The sequence below is a fragment of the Meles meles genome, chromosome 1 (assembly GCF_922984935.1).
Source record: "Meles meles chromosome 1, mMelMel3.1 paternal haplotype, whole genome shotgun sequence".
In the NCBI taxonomy this organism is placed as follows: domain Eukaryota; kingdom Metazoa; phylum Chordata; class Mammalia; order Carnivora; family Mustelidae; genus Meles; species Meles meles.
This window is the reverse complement of record NC_060066.1, coordinates 213,304,259-213,327,545: the sequence shown is the minus strand read 5'-3', so window position 1 is coordinate 213,327,545 and position 23,287 is coordinate 213,304,259. Positions and strand designations below refer to the sequence as shown.

At 58.7% G+C, this 23,287-nt stretch overlaps 1 protein-coding gene across 7 annotated transcripts in view; it reads right to left on the bottom strand.

The window, feature by feature from the left end:
* Window positions 1–23,287, bottom strand: part of NPHP4 (nephrocystin 4) — a 109,514-nt gene that overhangs the window by 73,010 nt on the left and 13,217 nt on the right. For all 7 annotated transcript variants that reach the window (XM_046000525.1, XM_046000529.1, XM_046000517.1 and 4 more), the window contains 7 exons: window positions 22,860–23,012; window positions 16,442–16,614; window positions 15,115–15,179; window positions 12,409–12,564; window positions 3,310–3,446; window positions 1,053–1,234; window positions 264–390 (listed from right to left, as the gene is read on the bottom strand). In XM_046000525.1, coding sequence (XP_045856481.1) covers window positions 264–390; window positions 1,053–1,234; window positions 3,310–3,446; window positions 12,409–12,564; window positions 15,115–15,179; window positions 16,442–16,614; window positions 22,860–23,012 — 993 coding nt within the window. The remainder of the gene's footprint in view (window positions 1–263; window positions 391–1,052; window positions 1,235–3,309; window positions 3,447–12,408; window positions 12,565–15,114; window positions 15,180–16,441; window positions 16,615–22,859; window positions 23,013–23,287) is intronic.

Here is a 23,287-nt window from a genome sequence, read left to right as displayed (position 1 = left end):
TTACCGACGCGATGTTTGTGAATCACGGCTATCAGGTGTGCCTACGAGCTACTGATCACCGTGGGCCAGCAGAACAGCCTCTGACCATAAAGACGGGAAATGACTGAGACAAAGCTCTACGACCAGGAGGAAGCCGTTTCCGTGACCCCGTGCCGCACGTGCTGCCCACACAGCTGATGGTAATTACACTGAGTTATTTAACAGAAACGACGTTAGTGGCGACTTTGTTTCTCCTCAGGGCGCAGAGCCCGGGGCCCTCTCACCTTGCCGTCCACTCCGGAAGGGCTGTTGAACACGTACTCCAGCTGAAAGACGATGGCAAACGCAGGGTGACGGACCATCTCAGGGAGTCGGAGGCGGCTTCTCAAAACCAGAGCCTGGTTTCCAGAGCTGGGTCAAGAACACGGAGCAGCGGCAGGTCAGGCAGGGCTCCCACTGCCCTCTACCCGCCGCGGGATGCTGTCTGTGCCCCCAACAATGCCGCTGAGCTCTGCTGTGTGTCCAGCCCCCAAGGTAGCTTCCAAACCAGAGCCTTTCTAGGTGCCTCAATCACTCGCTCCAAATCGCCAGAGCTTATGGCAGGAGGACGGCCAATACGGCCAGGTCTCCAGGGAGGCTCGCCCTCCAGGGCCAGCTCTGCCAGCTTCCCACGGGGCACCCCTCGGAGCGCTCTCTGATTCTGACTTGGGAACACAGGACTGAACAGAACGACAGAATTTCCTGCCTGCTGGTTCCCCGCCATCTGTGACCCTGCTCGCAGGCCCGGTGGGAGAAAGCATGCCAGGGTCTCTCAGACCTCAAGCAGCCACAGCAGGAGGCTCCTGTCATGCTAACTCCAAACTGTCAGGACTTTTCCAATGGGACATCACTGAGGTCTGCTCCTAACGCGTGGAAGCCAGCAAGAGGAGACAGAGGCACCAGGACAGGAGCCCCGGCGGATGAGTGCACACTTTCCGTGCAAAAACAGCTCTATCTCACTCTGACCCCCAGCTACATGCACCCTCGTACCTCCCAGGTCCACAGGGCCACACCTCACACCCTGGGGAGCATACCTGGCCTTGGAGGAGGAGCCGACTTTCCTGCTGAAACTGGCAGAGCGCGTCAAGGCCACGTCCAGCTCGGGCACCAGCACCACCACCTGCGGCCTCTGCACGAAGCCCAGACCGTTGTGCACGCCCACGCACAGGCGGCGCTCCAAGATGTCCAGTGCGCTGCTGTCCAGCGGAACGCCCCCCTAGGAAAGCACAGGGCACACAGGGTCAGCCCCTGGGCCGAAGGGCTGAGGCTCCCGGGGAGAGGCAAGCAGAGAGAAGAAACTGTAACGGCCGCCCCAGGCATTTCCGGATCAGAGGGTGCCCGGCGAAAATGAGTCCAGGCAAATGACAGGCAACTCCAGGAACCACTGGCCTTCGGGCATTTTCTAGGCTGCTGTGGGTTTCCTCACATGGCACGGCCTTCTCTGGGCAATCCACCCCAACATGCCCTCCCCCCGGGTATGGGCGAGTCCTCAAACTCGTGCTCAGGTTGCCACGGCTGAGCACAGTTCCCAAGACGCAACAAGCGCGAGCCACCAGCGCAGGAGCCCACAGCCCCGAGGCGCCTCTGCCCGCCCCCAGACTCGGACTCCGGAGGCTCGGCGCCGAAGGGGCAGCAGGAAGAGGGAGCGTATGGACGCAGTAAGTCATAAACCAATAAACACGGAATCTGCCCCAAAGTGATCGCTGGATATTAAAGTGTTTCATCTTAAGAAAAAAATGTACAGGCACTTTAACAAATGAGCAAGGACAGTCCTCCGGGTGACCACTGTTTATTAAATTATGTGATGGTGGCGAAATGATTCCTGAATCTTCAAGTTTTCTTCATTGCTCATCAATCAAGCTGAACAGACCAAAGCCAGCCTACTCGTCTCGGGGTAATGACCACGGAGCGACAGAGGCAGCAGAGGCGCTACCAGCTGGCCGGGAACCAAGTACAAAGTAGTAAAGATACACAGTAAAGCGACTTTTATGGGAAAACGTAAAATCCAACAATGCTAACCATAAAGCACCTCCTCCCTCACGCAGTCGGCGCTGAGCAGGAAGAGCAGGGCGGGAGCCACAGCGGGACAGCGCGCTCGCCGGCCCCCGCACTGCGCTCCTGCTTCGCACGAGACCTCGTATGGACTACCTTGTCAGGAATGCGTAGAGAGCAAAACCAGGCCGTCTCATCGAGGAGTGCACGTGTGCACTATGGGCGTGCGTGCACATGGATCGTGTGCCTATGAGCGTGCGTGCATGTGTGTGCATGAGCGTGGGTGTGCGCCTTGTGTGCCTATGAGCGTGCATGTGTGTGCGTGTGCATGGATGGTGCACGTGTGTACCTATGAGCGTGCGTGTGTGTGCGTGTGCATGGATGGTGCACGTGTGTGCCTATGAGCGTGCGTGCATGTGTGTCACTAAGACCCTGTTCACCTCACACACCGCTAGCAAGGGCTCCTGCTGATGCAACCACTCACTGTCACCACTGAGAAGCACAAAAGACCTGTGATGGGCCGACCCTGATGCACTTGGTTCGGGTGCAACAGTGAACCCAGCCATGACCCTGTCCTCCTGGTCCAGATACTCCACAGAGGGATGGATGATAGAGCAACGACCAGGTAAGGAAAGCAGGTGCTCTCGCGGACGGCCAAGCACCGGGAGGAAGGAAGCAGGGGGACACCCGGACAGAGCCTGCTGGTGGCCTCAGCCGCACACTCAGGTGTCCTGTCAGGGCGGTCGGGTTTGCACCAACACCTGAAGCCCGAGGGGAGCCACGCAAGGGTCTGGACACAGAACATACAGGAAAGTGAGCTACCGGTCCCAAGGCCAAGTGGGGACAAGCTGTGGCCCGTGACCGCCAAGAGTTTATGGCAATGTGTCACACAGGCAGGCAGAACTGGACCCTGTGACGGGGACCCCTGCCACAGAAAGCGGGTCTGCTGGGATAAAATGACTAAGACTTCTAGTCACATCCTTGGAATGAGCCAAATATCTTGCTAATGCTTTTTGTAAATGCAGATTATTTTACTAGTTTCCTTACGCTCATTTGGTAATTTAATATACTTTTAAACGAAGGCTGCTTTAATATATAATGAAACTAACGTTAGGGTCTCGGGATAACAGCGCCTTCGTCCCACCGAGGCTAATGCAACAGGCTAGGTGTCCCTCACGAGCCACTGAAAGAGGGAGCACGTGGGACTGCCTGCCCTGGCAGCGTCTGAGGCTGACGGCTCCCCCACCTCTGGCCCCCCTGCACCTCCACAGCTCAGAGTTCCACCGCATGCAGCAGTACCTCCCGGAAGTGGTCGCTGATAAGGAGTTCCAGAAGCTCTTCCTCGAACTTCTCCAGGGAAGGGTACAGCGTGAAGAATAAATCGTCCAAGTACCACGTGACGGACTTCTGAAGGCGAGGCTTTCGGAGGGCGTCCCCTGAAACAACGAGGGGGTTCATGAAGCATGTCCGTGGGGACAGGACCACCAGAAGCATCCAGGGGCTCTCACCCACCGAGGTCCAGGCCATGGTGCTGGGCCCTCCGGGCAGAGAAGAGACCACAGGCACAGCACTCAGACCAAACGCTGAATCAGAACCCACCTCCGCTCACACCAAGACGCCAAGCAGATTAGACAAGCCCAGATTTCATTTACACCTGATTCCTCCCCCCACCCTCCTCCAGGAACACATTTTATAATTTACCAATCCAAAGAACACAGATTAGAGAATGCAGGGTAACATCTGTTCCTATCAGCTCGGTTTCCCTTAATCACTGACTTCCTCTCTAGCAAGAACACAGCCAACGATGCCATTTCTTATTTTTGTACATTTACCTTGAACCATTTGGAAACATGTAGAAATACTCATGAGCGCATTAAGCCAACAAGCAAAAACACCGTCTGGGCTGACACCACAAGAAAAGAGGCCCCGTCCGGGGCGTGGGGGGGATGAAGCCCTGACTGGGAGCTCCGTGAGGACAGAAGGGGACGGTGGCTCCCAGCACACAGCTCAGTGACCAGCCCAGAGCAGGTGCACCAACACTCCGCAGTGAGGGGCGTGGTCAGGTCTGCACTGAGCCCCCGCCACTTTCTCGGGCACCACAGCAGGATAAAGGCCAAGCTGACCGCCCCCCCACGAGCACACAACCCGGGCTCTGCCCTCCTGTCCCTGTCACTGCTCTGCTCCCGTCTCTTCCCAAGCTTTACCCGTAAGAAGGAAGGTGCAAAGTCTTGGGTTTTAAGAGCGGATTCCAAATTTAGAAAGGAAACAAGTGCCGTGAGACTCCGTGCAGAGCGAACAGTGGGGAGAGCCCGTTGCCATCCTGCCGGCAGCAAACCTGCAGCCGGAAGCGATCCCGGCTTTGCCTCCGCGGGCACCAAGACCCGTAAAACTATCCACTGCCGCCTTCCGCCCCACTAATTCCACTTCCTGAACCTGTTCAGTGAAATGAATCAAATGCAGAGGCAAAACATTGGGTGCAAGAATACTCATTAAGTGTTATTTATAACAGAAAAAAGGTAAGAAACAACCAAATGCTCACCGGCAGGGGCATGTTGAGCCAATGACTGTGCCTCCGTATAAAATGAGAAGGAAACTCACACTGTCAAAGATTATTTAATGACTGGAAAATAATCACATTCCGGCAGGTGAAAACGCTACACCTAACACCATTATTAGATCACCTACTGCCAATCCTACCTGGAAACCTATGCATTACGTGTACGCACGGACGCGTACGGGAAGTAATCGCAGATGACTTTATTTCCTTCTTTATGGTTTCCCACACCTTCCCCACCACAACCGGACATTGGATTCTGCGCAGCTCACCAATACGCACGTGCTTCCTTTCTAAACTTAAAAAGAAGCATTTAAGCAGCTCGGCGGCTGAGTCAGAGTCTGCCTGCTCCCAGGGCAGGCACAGTTACTCACCGCGGCCGAAAGTTAAAAACCACCCAATGTCCATCAGGAGATGAACGGAGAACCAATGTGGTCGATGCGCACACACAATGTCAGCCTTCTAAAGGACGGCACTTCGGACATGTGGATGGGCCTCAAGGACACAGGACAGTCACATAAAGCGCAAATGCTGGACGGTTCCGCTCACAGAAAGCACTTAAAGTCGTAAAATCAGACACGGAGAGTGGATGGGCGGGCGCCAGGAGTTGGGCACAGGGACGGGCAGCAAGTTTCCCGAGAGGTTCCGGCAGTGGACAGAGGTAGCGGCTGTACAGCCCCGGAATGCCCTTCGTGCCGCACAGCCGCGCGGTGTGGAAGGTTAAAACAGTAGGCGCTACGCTACGTCTACGTAACCACAACTGCTCGTTAAAGAGCAGGAACAGCGAAGTCCGACCTTGCAGGAAGTGGTCCAGCAAGTGTCTGAGTCCTGGCCTGAATTAAAACCCTCACCAGAGGAGGAGGACAGAAGAAGTAAGAGGGAGGAGCTAAGGGGCACCTGGGTGGCTCAGTGAGTTAAGCCTCTGCCTTCGGCTCAGGTCATGATCCCAGGGTCCTGGGATCAAGCCCCACATCGGGCTCTCTGCTCAGCGGGGAGCCTGCTTCCCTTCCTCTCTCTCTGTCTGTTGCTCTGCCTACTTGTGGTCTCTGTCAAATGAATAAATAAAATCTTTAAAAAAATAAAGAGGGAGGAGCTAAGGCAGCGTGCGTCCCCTGCCGGGCGCCTCCCCTGCACCAGGGCTCCAAGGAGCCACAGGCCGCAGCAGCAGGACCACCCGCCCGGTACCAGGGTACCCCGCTGACGGGCCCACGGGCCACACAGATCACGGGGTTTCAGAGAAGATGAGATAGGGCGGCCAGGGCCCTCAGGGCACAGAGAAGGAAGGAGCGGGGACTGTCTCCAAACCAGGGCCCGTCTGCAGGAAGAGGACAGGCCCAGCGGACATGAGCGCCTGCTGGCAAGGGCTGAGTCCATCTTCCCCTGCAGGCGGAGGGAACCGCGTGTCCTGAAACAAGGGAGGACAGCACGGCAGTCACATGCACTCTGAGGCCAGGGCCCAGGGGTCAATCCCAGTTTCTAAACTTCAGTGTCCTCGGCTGTGGAAGCCAGGACGGGGCTACGCAGACAGAGGTAACAGCGTCCACGTGTGCTCCCTACAGCAGCCGGGAACACGTCATGGCTCCCGCGGAAAGGCACACACGGACACACACCTCACCAGACTCGTCCTAAATCTCAACGCAGTCCACCCCTGCACATTCTATCCTCTTTATTTCACAGAATAGAAACGGGGCTTGGACATGTAAAGTGACGGGCCCGAAGCCGCCTCACCCACACGAACGAGCATGAGGGAGACTCAGATTTTTAAGCCACTAAGCACACGTCCACGAACGACCAGGGAAGCACTGTGAGAACTTCAGGGAGTGAGCGGATTCGCGGATACAGAACCCACGAGCAGCGAGGACGGGCCACGCCGGGAGCCGTGGACTCAGGCAGGCCTCGGGGGTGGCCAGTGGCAGCGCTTACACGGACGGGGCGGCAGCAGAGACACACACTTGCACGTGTGCTGGGACCACAGTCCCTCCGGCAGGGAAGCCACCCACGTACAAAAACTAAAATATCGGTGGGCAAAGGCCCCTTCCCAGAGCGACTTCCCTTGGGGAGGAATCCGCCCGGCATCACAGCTCCAGGGGACGGTGCAGGGGCGGGAGCAAGATCCGGGGGTCCAGAAGGTGGCAGAGGCCTACTCCGGGCAGGAAGCGGGCTCTGCACAGCCCGCCCCCATGACAAGGTGGCCCCCAGGCCCACAGCCATCGGCAACAACAAAAGGAGTCGAAACTCTGGTCTCCAGAGAGGTGAGAGGCGAGTCCCACGCACCAAATCAGACAGGGAGCGGGACGATCGCTCTCCCCCAGGAGACCAGACTGAAGAGCCACATCTGCACTGGGGAGAACCTTCCAGATCCTGAGAGGTCCGGGAGGCACGGCCAGGGTGGCATCCGGCCGGCTTTCCCCAGGCCACGTCTTGTGAACGGCGCAGGCTCTGGAGAAGGGCTCTCCCTCCGGAGACAGAGCAGGCCTCCCGAGCCGCTGTGGCAGGGGGCAGAACCCCCGAAGAAAGAACAGCAGGTCCCAGGGCTCGGCGCAGCCTAAGTTCTCGGCACTGAGCTTCCCCAGCCCGTTCCTTTGCCCCCCAGACGCATCTCCAGGGCAGGTCCCAAGAATGTCCCCATCTTACGCGGAGCCTCTCCCCTGACCACTCCCGCACCCCCCTCAGGCAGCTTCGCCATCTGACATGCCCCCCCGTTCGCTCACCACCCACCCTCCACGGCCAGGACTGACGGAACCTCGGCAGAGCTGACTTCTGGGGGCACTCCTGGCCCTCCCGCTCTGCGACCGGGGCTAGCTTTCCCGCATTTGTTGCCAACTCGTGGATGGAAATGCAACCCCGAAAATAGCACTGCTCCAACGGGAAAGCAGACCCCCTTCCCTCGGGGATCCCCACACACACACTGCTGAGAAAACGGGGTTACAGGTGCGGAGCAGGCAAGAACTCCCTGGAGTACCGTCCTCTGGGAAGCACTCAGAAACACCCCCACGTGCCTCACAAGCTCCCCACAAAGTCCTAACAGTCCGCAGCTTCCCAGGGGCGCGGCTCTCCTGGAAGGGCATTCGATTCACCAGACAAACAGCGTTGCAGGAGGGGCAACAGAATGAGGCGTTGACAGCTCCCCAGGCAGGAGCAGAAGGGAGTCTGAGCCGTCCGCGTTTCTACAACACCTGCTGCCTTTGATGGCAGTGGTGAGAGGACACGTCGGCCCTTGCTTCAGTCCATCAAGATGTGAGCACTCCGCGAAGAGACCCACGCTGCGCCCTCTCCCAGGCTGGGGGCCTGTGCACCCGGACCCACAGGTGAACCACGGACGAGCCCGGGCATCGGGAAACCCGTGAAGGGATACAAGGCAGCCCCCAAACGCGGAGCAGTGGTTTGCTCTGGGGCGGGTCCCTGGGCAGTGAGACTGGAAGGGAGGACTTTCCACCGAGATTACCTTTGTCAGGTTAAAGCTGCAGCTCGCACAAGGAGGACACCAGCTCTGCTTTGCCACGCCACCCCCACCCCTGCCTACCGGCAACCCGTGCTCACACAGACCAATCCAGAAGGCAAATCCCGGCGAGGACCCGAACAGCCCCCAGAGCCTGGGAGACGCGCCCCACAGCTGCCAGGGTGCTCGGACGCCATCCGCTGCAAGGAGCATCAGCAGGTCGGGGTGAGGGAAGCAGCATTTTCAAGGACACCCCAGGAGACTCCTGAGCAGGGACTCGGGAGGACCATGTGGGACACCAACCGGAGCAGGCCGCCACACGGCAGAGCGGTGGGCACAGTTCCGACAAAGCACTTCTCTGGACAGCTCGGCTGAGCTCCGGGTTAGCAGGTGGGAAGCGGGGCCTGGACCCGGCGCCCGGACCAGTCCAGAGGACCCACGGCAGAGGTCGCTTCAGGAGACGCCTGCATGAGCGGACCTGCAGGACGGAAGGCAGCAAGAAGGAAGGATGGGAGGCGCACATCACTGGGGCGGGTGTTCAAAGCCTCGACGGAGCTCAGAGCGGAGTGAGTCTGCAGGTCAGGGAAGAAACGCATCGAAGGCCCCGCATGAGGACAGGCACGCGGGACAACATGTGGCAAGGACGGCGGCCTCTCTGCCTCTCTATGGGGCACATGCCGCTGCCCCCACAGTTCCTGGGACTCCCCCTGAAGCACCACAGCCAGCCACGGGTGGCGGCCTGCGGACGTGAGCACGGAAGACAGAGCTTCCGTTCGGGTCTCCCCGGAGGCCCCGCCCACTCCCAGACGCTGCCCGTCCACGGCTCACCCCCACCAAGCCCACAACGGGCGGCTGTGGCCAAGCATTCCGGCTGCTTCAGATGCCTGGATGGTGTCGGCCCGCTCAGGGGAGGTGAGGCCCTCCGCTCTCCTCCTGCACCAGCAGCCCTGCAGGACCCCTGCGCCCCCGGAGCACCCGGCCAGGAAGCCTCCCTCGGGACTCCATTCAGTCCTGGCACTGGCCCCTGGCCTTCAGGTCCCGTTCCGGAAAACAGGCTTCCCGCTTCATTCATGACTAAGCTCCCAACACACTCGGCCACTTTACGCAAGGCTCTGGCCCTGCCCCAACGCAGGAGGAGCGCTCTGAGCCTTGTCCCAAATGAGAGACGTCTTCCTGGTCCCCATCTCCCCAGACCACTCCCCCCACCGTGGCCGCAGCAGCAGCAGCATGCCACCAGGCACATGATGGGCACACAGTCCTTCGGCTCCGAGGGCAGGCCAAGGAGCCCCCCGCAAAGCCTCGCTCTGAGCGGGGCACGGGGCTCTCCTTGCAAGGAGCGGCCTTCGGGAGCACGCGAGCGCTTACCTGGGGCCGACGCACAGTCCAGACCTGTCAAACCGAAGCGCGCGCAAAAGTCAGAACCCGGCGAGGAAGAGAAGACCAGCAGAGGGAGGCTGCGTGGCTTTCCCGGCTGCAGAGGAGACGCTGGTCGGCAGCACCAGCTAATCTGGACGATTCGGAGAGCTTCCCCCTAAGAGCCACTAGAGGGAAAAGGCCCCCCTTCCTCCTGGGGAGCGACAAAGAGCCCCGAGAACAGCCCCAGCTAGGACCTGTCATTTCCAGTCACTCCCGGGTTGAAAACTCTTCAGAAGTCAGTCCTCACACACGAGTCTAAGTGGCAGATGGGGGGAGGCTGGGGGCTGTGCCGATGTCCATATCCTGGCCGTGACCTTGGCTACAATTTTGGGGAAACTGGGCAAAGGACACCCAGAGTCTTTGCATTATTTATTAAAACCACATGAGACTCTAGAGTGACCTTGATAAAAATTTCGGTTAAAAACGACTCAGCCCTCCTATATCATGGCTTCTACAAATGAACAAAAAAATACCTGTGTCCCCGTACGGCACCGAAATAAAATGAGACCCTCCGCAAACTGCAAGTGAGTCCCACCACTGAAGCCGGCACCGGTCCCCACTTTGGCGGTTTCAGGGCTATAAAATGTGACTCAGCAAAGAAACCCTTTTCCAAGAGTGAGTCACAAATGCCCAACAGACACTGGGCAGGATGTACAGCACAGACAATAACCATATCCACACCACGAGCTACAGATCAACCCGGCCCCCTGCTCGTCAGGAGAGGGCAGAGCAAATGGGTTTCTTTTCTCAGATGGTCACCGGGGACGTGGTGAGAAGCCACGTTCCGGTCCGTTCTCCCCGAGAAGAGGGAGTGTGCTCCGGCCTGTCGAAGCCAGTGCTCCCAGCGGCCGCCCAAGCACGTCACGGCTCCACGTCCAGGGTCCCGGTCATCAGCTTTCCAACGACACAAGGGTCATCAATGCTGCGATCTCTGACACTGCCCGCATCCAGTGAGAGTCCCAGTGACCAACCGGCACTCCACAGAGGGGGAGGGCCAATCAGAAGCCACTGGGGTTCACATCGCTTCCGAGCCATGACCTTTAAGGGGGAGGCGCTGGAACCGTGCCCCCCACCCCCGTCTGTAGCTGGAGACTTAGATTCCCCAGAGATACTGAGAACAACCCTGGTCGGAGCTGCCCTGCCCCTGCCGTAGTGACACAGAAGCTGTGGTCCTTCCAGGTTTTACCTGCAGCTCTGCGGACCCCAATGGGCAAGTCACAGAGCGATGGACACACCTCAGGCCCCAGCGACAATCTCCCACCCAGAACCCCAGGTCAGAGAGTTGTCATAAGTGGACTTGAAAGCCATTGAACACCCAGGTTCCAGACATCAGCGCACAGCGTGGCGGGACTTAGAGGCCCCCCGGCCAATGGCCCGAGGTCTCAGCACCAGACGCAGGTTGTCGTACTGTTTTCCATGTCAACGGCAATGACCATGTAGCACGTCGTCTCCCTGACCTCGTGAGAGGCCACGCGCAAACGGCCGAGAGGGCTGTGGGGGGTGCTGGAGCTTGGTAAGCCAGGGCGGGTCCGAAGCTGGGACCCTCTTTGGACCTGCCTCTGTTCACTGTTGATTTATCCTTCCTCGTGCGTCATCATCTCTACTCAGGAACACTAGAGAAACAGTGACGTCATGATGGTGACAACCAGCACAGGCCGTCCCGGAAACTCCCGAACTCAGATGACACCGTCTGCTTCCCAGCATGGACCAGAACACCAAGCCATGTGCAGGGACCCCTTTACTGAAAACATTCCCCTATTGGAGCCAAGCTACCTCTTTTCTTTGGGGTCCCGAGTGTTTCTGTTCTAAGTAAAAACTCGGTACTTGGAGCTCACACCCACGCCCAATCCTGCTCTCCCCGGATGGAACAGGGAGGGAGCCCCCCCTAGACGAGAGGTTCCAGCAGAGCCAGTGGGGAAGGACTTGTGCGGCCCCTTCTCCTGGACTCCTCAGACACCCAGACAAGAAGCCTCCAGAAGGGCCCACAGGGGGAATGAGGCCCAGGTCGAGGCCCATCAGCAGGCCCGAGAGCAGAGCACACCTCTACAGTGATGTCCTGGGGGTGAAGGCATTGTCCCTAACCCCCCGCTGGAGAACGAAGTCCTGAAACACACCAAGACAGAGCTCTGAGGCTTTCACGTGGATTTTAGTTTTCAAAAATAATCAAGCCATCGCACACCCACATTCACAGCAGCACCGCGCACGACAGCCAAAAGGCAGAATGACCCAAGTGTCCGTGGACGGGTGGATGGAGAACGAAGATGGGGTCCCTCCACGCAATAGACTACGATTCAGCCTTAAAAAGGAAGGAAAGTCCAAAACGTGATCCAACAAGGCTGGATCTTGAGGACACGACGCCAAATACATAAGCCGGTCACAGAAGGGCCAGCACTGAGCAGCAACCTGGAGGAGGCCCGTTCCCAGAGACAGGAAGTGGGACGCGGGTGGCCGGGGCTGGGGGAGGGGTGCGGGGAGTGACTGTTCAGGGGGGACAGAGTTTCAGTTTGGGGACATGAGGAAGTTCTGGAAGGGCATGCTGGTGACGGTGGTACGAGTGTGGAAGTACTTCCGGCGCTGAAATGCACACCTACGAACGCGCACGTGACGTCTACTTCACCGCAGCTTAACAGTGATACTAATCAGGTCCGTGGTACGGTCCAGTAAGGGTGAGAACTAGAAACGTGGTTATCCCGACCTTGGTCGTAGAGACACGAACTATCCGACTTACAAAAGCATTTCCCAAGAGAAGAGGACAGAAGTGACTTGAGGGATACGAGACCCTGCTCAGAAGGGACGGCAGGAGAGATGGCATTGCCCTGCGCTGCTCCCTTCCACTCCCCTCTCCTCCTCCCCCTCCTCCCCTCCCACCACCACCCTCCCGGGTGGCTAGCCACGTCCAGCCCACCGCACACCAGAGCCTGCCTGACTCCGGCGAGGTCTGACCATCGACTCGCAGACTCACCCGCTGGAGAGACGGAGCAGCCCTTACCCTTTTCTCCATGAGCTGGAAGGAGGCCAGGTATGTGCTGCAGACCAGACACCAGAAGGTTCTCGGGAAGAAGATGGAACACAGGCTCCAGGAGCGGGTGCGGCCTCAGCGCGTACCGGAGGCTGCAGCTCTCAACGAGGGTCATGTGCTTGTTCTCTGGGGGAGAAAACACCTATGTGACAGCTGGATCCAAAGGCCGTTTCGGTCAAACCAGAAGATGAACTGCGCCTCTAAGAAAGAAACACTGCAAGCCGGAAACGCCTTTTTCGACAGAGAAAGGGGAATTGCTCTGTCAGTTCAGCCACAAAGCAAAAGAGAGTCAGTCCTGAGTAACTGTCTGCTGGAACCGCAAGGACAGAGACACCAGCTTGCAGTGCGACTCACAAAATCTCTGCAGCCCGCCTCCCCCACCCGCCATGGGGTGAAGTCCAGGTCCTGGTCCCCGTCATCGGAGCAGGGCTAGAAGGCACCCTGGGCCTCAGCCGGCCTCCCTTTCCCACTCGGCAGCAGGACTACACCCGGGTTGCGGGGGAGCCTCTGAGAGCAAGACACAGCCCACGGATACCCGTAGCACAAGGGACAGCGGATGGAAGCCCAGGACAGATGCATATGGCGGACAGAGAGCAAGGGGGAGTGAAAGAGGGAGAGCAAGCTGGAGAAAGCAGCAGCTGAGAAAGGCCCAGACACAGAGCTCAGGAAGACGGAGGGAACAGCACCCGCAGAAGCTGGGATGCGGGAAGAGGGAGACTCGGGATCACAGGGCCCTGTGGCTGAGAGGAGCCAGGGACATCCCTCTACTCATCTCCACCAGAGTCTTGCTGGGGCTTGATTTCTTCCACTGACAGGGGCCTCACCACCTCCTGAGGCACACTATGTGATTTCACGAGAAAAGAACTAAATATGACTTACTGCACTTGTTAGAAAAACAAATTAATGAAAACTGTATTTTTCATTCCTAACCACTACAAACATGGGGTCCGCTTACTTTAAAATTTTAAATGCCCTGAAAGGCACCCTCCCGTGTGGCTGGTTGGAGACACTGGCTGGGCCTCCGCGGAAGGCGAACAGGAGAAATGTTACACCCCAGCCCCGGGCCAGCACCGCACTTCCGGGAGTCCGGCCCACAGCTGCGTGGGCACAGGAGCAAAAGCGCAGCCGTCCACACCAGCGAGGCTCCCAACCTCGGTGCCCGGGTCCACCCAGTGCCCACTCACAGAGCCCCTCAGTCAAGCACGGAACACACACGCGACAACATGCCACGCGGCTGTGCATGGGGGGGGCCCATGCAGCGGGGGGGCTCTCTAGACACCAAGAGGAGACCTTCTAGGGTAAACCATTACGGGGAAAAGCAGAGGGAAAAATGAGAGCGGGACAGGCACCTCTGCTTCTGTCCCCGTACAAGGACCCCCCCGGCCCCCTCCTCCCCGGTCCAGGAGACTCAGAGAAGCCACCTAGGGCGCAGGGGAGGGAGCAGAGCAGTGGGGGAAGGAGGCCTCACTGAACCTTTTCGTGCATTTTTTACTTTTTAATTCTGAATCATGTGAACGAATTGCCTACCCAGGCAAGAAATGCCCACGTTTCCGGAAGTGCCCACGAGGAGGTGGGCCACACCTACACAACCTTCCCGGCTGCCCCCGGACAAGGTCTGGCTGTGGACATCCCTCAGGAGGTCCCGGTCCTGGGGCGCCCGACTGGCTCCGACACTACCGCACGTGACTCCTGGTCTCCAGGTCGAGAGCTCAAGCCCCACGGTGGGCGTTAAGCCCACTTAACATAAAATCAGAAATTTCAGAAAAAACGTCCTGACCCTATATGCGTACTCCAGGACACAAAATGCTGGCAAAATAATGATTGGGCTCAACTGACCCATAACCTAAGAGCCAGTCTTCATCAGTAAGATCGAGCTTCAGACTACTCCCCCCCGCTACGAAATTTTCACCGAATTCAGCAGGCCGTGGAAGGGCTCGAGTTTTAACACAGGCCACGAGGCATGCTCAGAATTCCCATCACAGAACCCAAGCGACAGCTCCAAGACACAGAAAGTCACCCTCCCAAACAGATCCACCTCCAACCACCGGACCCCCTCCACACCCCTGCCCTGGGCCAGCTCTGGCCTCCGCCCCCTGGACCTCTGCCCCCGGCCTCCAGGATGGCTTCCACCAGGCGCCCCCGCTCATCCTCCAGGCAGCCACAGGGGGCCACCCAGCCCTCCGGGTCCCAGAGGCGTGGCAGCAAGCCCTGCTCTGGCTCAGGCTGGCCCCCCGGCTGCTGGGCCTCGAGGAGGAGGACGCGGACATCCCTGCAGGACGGTCCTCTGCAGTGGGGCACAGCTGGACAGCCCTGCCGAGCCGGAAAGAACCAAGGGTCTCACAGTGAAAGGTTTCTGGCACCAGCGTGGCCGCTGACACACAGCAGCTGCTTCCTCTGGTGGACGAGGCCCTGCCCCAGAGGCCAGGAGGCCGGCAGCCCTCCCCTCGGGCGGCTCTGGGGCTGCCTCTCCTGGGGCCACCGGCACGAAGCAACACCCTCCCGCAGCCCAGCGCACTACGGCTCCTTCGGTCGTGTCAGCTGTGACCCCCTCTGCCCTAATCACTAAACAGAGGAGCTGAGCTGACAAAGGTCCGTGCTGAGAAAGAGCGTGAGATGGACTCAGAGCGGGTAACCGTCGGGAAGCCGTGGGGAGGCCGGGCGGGCCGCATGTCTTACGTTCCACGGGGTCCTGGAGCAGCGGGTGCAGGAGGGCACGGGGGGAGCCGTGGTACAGCCGCAGCCTGGAAAACAAGCCCGCAGAGCGCACGTCAGCCCACTGCCTCGGGTGTCGCAAACCTCAGCCACGCTTCTCACGATGCACCTGCCAGACCTTCTCCACTGCCGCACCACACCTCCCGTGCAGGAAGGACGCGGCCCCCAGCGCTCCTGGCCACACACCCCCAGCACACAGACAGGCCCCAGAAACACCACCCCAGGGAAACCTATCATGTCAGCCAGCAAAGGCTATGAAGCCCCGTCCAGAGTGACAACGTGAACTTCGGCCCCCGCGGACGGGGTGACACGCTGCCTTCCCCGTCCTGCTGCGTCCAGCTCCTGAGCGGATGCCCCTGCTTACGGGGTGTCTGTTCGTGAAGAACGTATTATCTGGCGCCCACATAACCTCACTGACGTGGCAAACAAAGGCAGACGAAAAATTACTACCTGCAGCCCACTGACAAGTCCTCGAAATAGGCAGAGTGACCTTCCTCTAGGGACGCAGCTGCCTCGATGCTCATACTTTGTTGAGGGCAAAAGGCCCATCTTAGCCCGACCCCCAGGATGCTGTATGTCTACTTCAATGTACAAAAATTCCTTCGGAAACTTCCTGTATCTATTGGCGATCATCCCCAAGCATATGACCCACCAACAAACATCCGAAGGGTCTCATGACCAGGTTTTATTAGACGGTAATAAGTGACCTTTCCCCAACAAGAGCCAGTCCCCTCGAGGTCCTGGGAACCTTGCTTCCTAACTCCTTAGAGACTTGGGCTCTCCCTGACCCCCTCCCAACTTCAGAGCAGATGATGGGCCACTCCTCATGACCCCGGGGAAGCTCTTCCCGCCCACGGGTCCCGTCCCCGTGCTTTAATAAAACCACCCTTTTGCACCAAAGATGTCTCAAGAATTCCTTCCTGGCCGTCAGCTTCGAACCCTAACGTTGTCCCTACATCACTTAGAACATGTGTGGCGTTCTCTCTCACGCCCAGAGTGATCAGTCAAGAGTCTGAGTCGCTGCCCTCAAACCCCACGGCAGTACGTGAAAGCCCACCTCCATCGACTCCGACGGCCCGGGCCCGTGCCGCCAGCCTGCAGCACACTGCCCGCTCACTCAGAAATGGCCCACAGTGACTCGCACAGTGACTCGCACAGTACGCACTGTTAGGAACAGACCACACCACAAGCTGACAGTCGTGACGCTTTCTGGCATGGCCCATGGTGAGCAGTTAAGTCTCCACCAAACGATGCTGGAAAACCCCAAGGAGGAAGGAAACGACGCGGGTACCGCTTGTCCTGGGAGCCAGAGGCCGGGGATTCCAGCTTGTTGCCGAAGAGCCGGAGAATTCCAAACCCACACGACAGCGCCTGGAGGGAGCCGTCCCGCTTCCGGCCTTCGGTGACCACCTCGACCACGGCCACCACGTTAGGGTGGTTTAAGGACGTGTGAAAGTACACGGGCTGCAAAACAGAAATCACAACTTGGGTGACAGACTGACCGTCCACCAGCTGCACAGAGCGTACAGGAAAGGCGCAGGCACCCTCGCTCTGCCATCATGAAAACGCCACAAGCGTGTGGCCGTGTGGAACCCCGCATCCCTTCCAGGGCGCGGCAGGAGAGAACAGGCCCGGCACGGCAGCTCCCTCGGAGTTAAGAACATTCCAGAGCCCCCAACATCCAGGATATCAGACTACCGGCTTCTGCTCCAGGGGCCTCCCACCCACAGAAAATGCCGACAGACAGCAGGCTCTCTGCGCGCCACCCCACGACCCGGCGAGGACCCAACCGCTGCAAACACACACATGCTCGCACGCACACACACGCACACACATGCGCACGTACTTCACAGAGCACTCGTCGCACAAAGCTTTAGCACAACTTGCCAGTAGCGGCTCTAACCCCGTGCTGTACGTGACCATTACGAGGCTCCAGCTAAACGAGCTCTTGCCCAGTCGCACAGGAACCTTCGATTTCCGCAGACGCTCTGCAATCACCCCCAGTTCGGAGCCCAGCTAACACCCTTTTATGACAAAACACCGCCTTGACATCATTTTCTTACAGGTTTGTTTTTTTTTTGGCTCTAAGCCGAGCAGATGGTGCTCAAGTCGCTCTTAAAAGGCTTCCCACCTGTGACGTTCTCACCCCCTCAGGTGTGCATACAGCCCCCGCGGGGCCCGTCCCTGCCCGTCCCCGGGGGCGGTGGAACATGTCAGAGCCCCGGCGTCCAGCCTCGCGCAGTGCGTGCTCCTGTGAGTGTGTGGGGTACGGAAGCACCTCCACGCTCTCTGTCTGCCGCTTCCTTCCACCTCACAAGGCCCCGTGCGGCTGCTTTCATTTAAACTAACAGACGTCATGGGCGCAGAAGATGGGGACGGGAGCTGCCGGGTTTTGCAGAATGAGCCTAGGCAGAGGCGCTGAGCTGTGGCTCTGGACATGGAGGGGTCCCCGGGACCGCGCCCGCACTGGGGGACGAGCACAGGTGCCAGGCCACCCATTGAGCACAAAGACCACGTCCCCCCCCCCCCCCCCCAGGGCAGGGAGCGGTAAGGCTGGGCCAGGCTGGGCCTGCGAGGATGTGATTTTAAACGTGGACTAATCCCCCATTAACGAGTCATTACCGCCGTGTCACCGGGAAGACGTCTACTGTAATCACGGACTGTCAGCCCAGGATAACAGAGAGACACATGAAAACATCAGCCATGAGATATAAATCGTTATTCTATTATCTTTTATTGCAAAATGATGAAATAATGACCACTTACAGCTGACAGGTGGTTGGACCAAAAGAGAATTATGTTTCTATTTCCAAGACTCAAGAACTGTTTTCGAAAGCCCTGCTGCAGAGTCGGGTCTGTCCCTGTCTCAACTCTTGTATTTATACCTGGGCACCGCTGTCTTAGGAACCCTACCCGCGTTCCTCTTGGCAGCAAAACAAGTATCTTCAACCCTGAGGCAAAGCCACAGTCATGGCCCACTTCGAGGTCACCTTGAAATCGTTCTGCCTGGAGGCCGCGCATGGGACCAGCTGCTTCGCATGCCAAGTTTAATCTATGGCTCCTTCCTCTCTCTCCCGCTTGCCCCCAAGAACAACTGTTCTGAGGCTGAACAACAAAGCCAGAGCCCCGCTGTTGTCTGCAAAGACCCCATCCTCAACCAGGAGGGTCGCCGCAGGAAGTGCCGGCAGCCTGGCCTTGACCCGAGGTCTGATGGGTGCTACCGCGAAGGGTGCGTGCTCTTCTCCAAACATAATTTACGAACCCTTCAGTGTGAGAACAGCACGGTGCTGAACACACCCTCAAGTTCACAGTTCAAAGATAAAGGCTAGATTAGGCAGGTATAAAACACAAACCCTGCTCAGGACCGACCAGAAGCACGTGGAAGTAAGAGCCTCCCAGGAGCGAGAGCCCAGGGCAGCCTCTTAGGAAAAACCCACCAGGCCCCAGAGCCACCTGCGCTAAGCCCCAGACAGCAAAGCCAGGGATGCCGGACCCGAGCACAGCTCCCGCCTCTCCCAGGCTCTCCCAGGCACGCGCCCTCAGCCCGTAGATCTGGAATCTGCCCGTGAAGCAGTCTCCTTGGGTGGCCTCTCCCGCCCCCACAGGAAGGTCACCTTGCCTGAAAAAAAGTTTCTCTTTTCTAGAAACTTCTTCTTCCCACCCCATTCTATCTATAAAAGCCTCTCACTTTGTCCAGCTCCCCGGAGCTCCTTTCTACTTGCTGGACGGGATACAGCCCGATTCATGAGTCGTGAATAAAGTCAATTAGATCTTCAAATGTACTCGGCTGATTTTTGGTCTTTAACAACCTTTAACCCCCTGGTCACCTTGCAGGGACCGTCCCCAGGAGGGCAAAGTCAGGCCAGTCCAGTTCACCTGGGCCTAAGCGCCGAGCCCGCTTCCAGCCCGGCAATGGGCTCGGCCACACATACCGCCGGCACTCAGCCGAGCAGAGCCGGCAAACAGGCCTTCGGTCTGAGGACATTTAATGAATGCCGCGCCGCGAGCTTTGAGGAAAACCCTGGGCATCCACTAAAATCCCGTGATAGAAGTTTGAGTCAAGCCCATCACATCACCGGCGAGAAGAGGCCTCTCTAGACCAAAGGGGGGGGCCCTCATTCACCCCGGTCACATCCCACTCACCGACATTTGACAGGTTTCCTCCCAGACAGGATAAACAGATTAATAAATCATGGAAATGCTCCTGTCTTAATGCCTTCATCTTCAAAAACACGGATGCCATTTTGCCTCGGGGCCAGGCCCCCATTTCTCACCCACATGACAGAACTGAAATTGGGCCTCCGAGGACGTGCCTCCATGGAGAAGCTGCAGCCACGCGTCCCCAACGGCACCGCCACGCCACCTGCCCCCTTCAGTCCCAAGCAGAAGGCCGGGCGGCACGGCCAGGGGAGAGAGATGGCAACAGTGCCTTGCGAACCATTCTTTTTAAACAAACCTTAAACAGCAAGGCCGGCAACTTACAAACACCTCCTGCGGCTCCCGTCTGCCAGCTCAGCCATCCACTGGACGCTCGGATCATCTCCTGTCCACGTCCCACACGAGGCTGAGTGCTCCAAGCACGGGGGCTCTGCGACCCGAAACTCCGCGCTGGGACATTCACCCAAAGTCTCTAGTCCCAAAGTCAGAAGCTGCTGTTCCCTCAGGACAGAGCCCACCGTCACCCACAGCAAACAACACGCGGGGATCCAGACCCACCAGGAGACGGGTCCAGGCCCGGATGTCAGCGAGCCGAGGCGGAGAAGCCCCGTCCGCAGTAACAACGTCAACTCCAGCTCCGTGGCCATCACGGGTGCAAATGGATCCCCCTGCTCACCGGTGTCCGTTCGCAAAGAATTTGTTATTTACCCCCACGTAACCTGCAATGCACACAGCGCTACCTCTCAGGCCCAGAGAGAATCAGTTAAGCGTTTGGGTCACTGGCCTAAACCCCCATGGGAATAAGGGGGAGCCCTCCTCCATCCACTCCCACGACCCTGTGGCCAGCCCCACGCTGGCCTGCAGGACGCTCCTTAGCTTTCTCAGAGAATAAGCAACCCCAGACACCCCACAGTATACGCTACTGTGAACGAACAGCCCAAGTTCACAGATTCAAAGCTTTCTATCGTCCCCCACAGCAGGTGGTTAAACCTCCATACAACGAAGGCCCCATACGAGAAGCATCCTGGAGAGCAGTCACCCCCCACTTCTGACTCCGAGTCCCAGGGGTGCTCTCTGTGGAGCCGGAGAGGAAGGGCCCCTCCCCGGAGGAGGCCCGCCACGGCCAGCGCCCCCGGGAAGGAGGCTGCCCTTCGCTCCTGCCGTGGTCACGTACACCGGGGAGCAGCACAGAGGACCCGTGAGAGGCAGCGTGGCTGTGGGGGAGAGGAGCAGCACACATTCGAGAAGCCACGGATTCATCAAGTCACTTGGAACAGCTTCCAGACTCTCCTCGGGATTACACTGATTTTCCCTGACGGCATCCACTTTCAAAGAGGGAATTACATGGGTCTCGTTACTCTGACGAATGAGAACATTCAAGAATGTCCTGTGGCGTTGGTTAAGGGAAGCAGAAGCAACCGGGTTAGCTGTCTCTTGAGCTCGGACAGCTGGCTTCCCTACTCCTCTAGCAACACCCGGGACTGAGGAGAGTCCTGGGCGGGAGAAAGCTCCAGGGCTCCTGCCCAGTCATCCCATAAAGGAGGAGGAGGAGGAAAAACCAGACTGTCGTGGGAAGCCTGCACAGTTAGTAAAGGGGAGAATTTAAAGGAGAATCACGTCCATCTCAGAAAATGTAGAAACCACACGGCACTTTGGCCCCCCAGACGAATTTTTAAAAGATGCTTTCTGAGAGGTTGAACAAATTATTAACCATTTCAGCAGAAGTGAAAGGTGACGCCTCTACACGATGGCGCTCTGGTTCCAGCTCGGAACCCGGGTCCCCGAGCTGAGAGGCTCCCCGAGCTGAGAGGCTCCACCATGCAGCGCCCTGGAGGCTGAGGCCAAGGGGGGAGGAATTCATCATTCGTGGAAACACCAGCGCAGGTTCAAGGCAAGATTTCTTTTTCACCATCTTTTTCCACGACATTGTGTGCCGAGTAATGAAATCGGGGCTACATAGGACACTGATGACTCAGGAAAAACCCCCGAGCACACGAGCTTGGGTCACTAAGCCACACTGGGACTGGAGAGCCACGGTGATTCCCAAAATGGGTCCTTGCCACTGGCAGCGTGCCCACCTCCATTCAGATCTCCCCGTGCCAACCAGAGAACACAGGCAACTAACAGAATCACAGAGAGATCTTCACGGAGTTTCAGACCCCCCTCGACCCAGGGCACCGTGTACTCAGTCCCACCGGCGCACAGGCAGGGGCGCACGGGCAGGAGCACACAGCCCTCCCGCGTGTCGGTGCAGCCACGGGAACGGCCCGTGTGCACGGACACACAGACACGCACAGAAGCACACACGCACACGCCACACATGGGATCGTCTTCCACGAACTGAGCTGGAAAGAAACCTACTTCCCTGTACTGGGACTGTCAAGGAAATGAGAGGAAGTGCGGGGCTGGGAGGATGCGGCTGAAGGGCGGGGCAGGTCGAGCGCGTTCCTGGGGCGCCACTGGCCTCTACTGCCGGCCTGGGGCATAGCACTTGGGCCCCGGCAGCTTCCTGAGCAAGTCAGTCACTCGGTTCTGCACGCTGGCCCTGCTACAGGCTCCGCTTCGGCAACCCCAGGACCGAAGGGTGCAGAATCTTCCAGAAACATCAAGCACTGTGGTCTTCACTAACCCACCACTCCCTCGCCACACCCAGCTCAGCAGAGACAAGCAGTGAGAGCAGCCGAGGCTGAACAGGAGGGGAGCTCGGCTCCCCCGCCCCCCGGCCCCCCCCCCACCCCCGCGCCCCAGCCCCCGGCACCCCCCCCCAGCGCCCGGCACAGCCCCTTCTGCAGGCTCAGCTTCGGTGTCTGCCATGACGGGAGACCCCCTTTCTTCGCCTTCCCAAGGGAGGTCTCCCCGTTCTCCCCCAGGGACAGCAGCGCACTGGCCTCCCTCCAGAGCTTACCACACCTCACAATGACTCTGTCACCCCCCATCTATGTCCTGCGCCACGAGCACCATGCCCAAGCCGCCCGGGCACCCAGCCCCAGGGCCGGACAGAAGCTCATATCTGGTGCAGCTGAAGCGAGACGGAAAACCCCTACCCGCACACAGCCGGACACGGCCAAGCCGGCCAAACCGCGTTAGCAACGCCAACGCAACCCCCCAGGGCGGAAAGAGAGGCACAGGTTTGCGCCCAGCACTGCCACCTGCCACTGGGCAAGTCACCTTCCTTCCAAGTTTCAACTGCTCATCTTCAAGACAAAGGAAAGGAGCCAAAACTTAAGAAGGGGGACACGGAGGGTGAGGGGGAAAGGGCGCCAGATGAGAGCAATGACTTCCGAACTTTGTCCCAAGAACCCCAAGGTCCCTTGAAGGCGAGAAGACCCCCAAGCGCCCCTCCTGTTCCGATAGAGCCACGCGCTCTCCTCTGCCGGGACTCCTGGCGTCCGTCGGTTTTGTTCAGAGACGCAGCGCCCCAGTGTTAGGACAAGCTTTGCGAGGGCCCATCTGCGGCTCCGTGGCATTTCTGGGGTCTGTCGTGACCCCAGGTCGTATCCCCGGCACCTCTGCTCTGGGCCAGAGCAGCCCCGCCCGCCACCATGGCCCACCTCTTCAAAGACGATCCTGGACGGCTGCCTGGACAGTGGCTCCACCGGCCTCACCGTGGTCTTCCATGTCCTCCCGAAAAAGTGTCGGTAGGTGACATCAAAGAGAGACACGCGCAGATGGCAGCCGACCTCTGAAAGCACCTCCAGGACTCCCTAGGAGACAGAAGGCACCAGCCCTGAAGCATCTGCGCATCACGAGCCAGCCCCTGGCGCGGACCCAGCAGCCTGCGCGAACTGGCTCGCTCAGCCTCCATCTTTCAGGCGTCAGTGACATTGGGGGAGCTGCCTCTCTCCCACAGCCTGTGGTCTTGGTAGGGTTATGCATCAGGGTGCTTGGTCCTCCCCAAGCTAATCAGAGAAGTGAAGTCCCACAGCAGACAGGGGCAAGAGACCGCCCCGCCCGGGGACAGCTAATTCCTAGACAGATG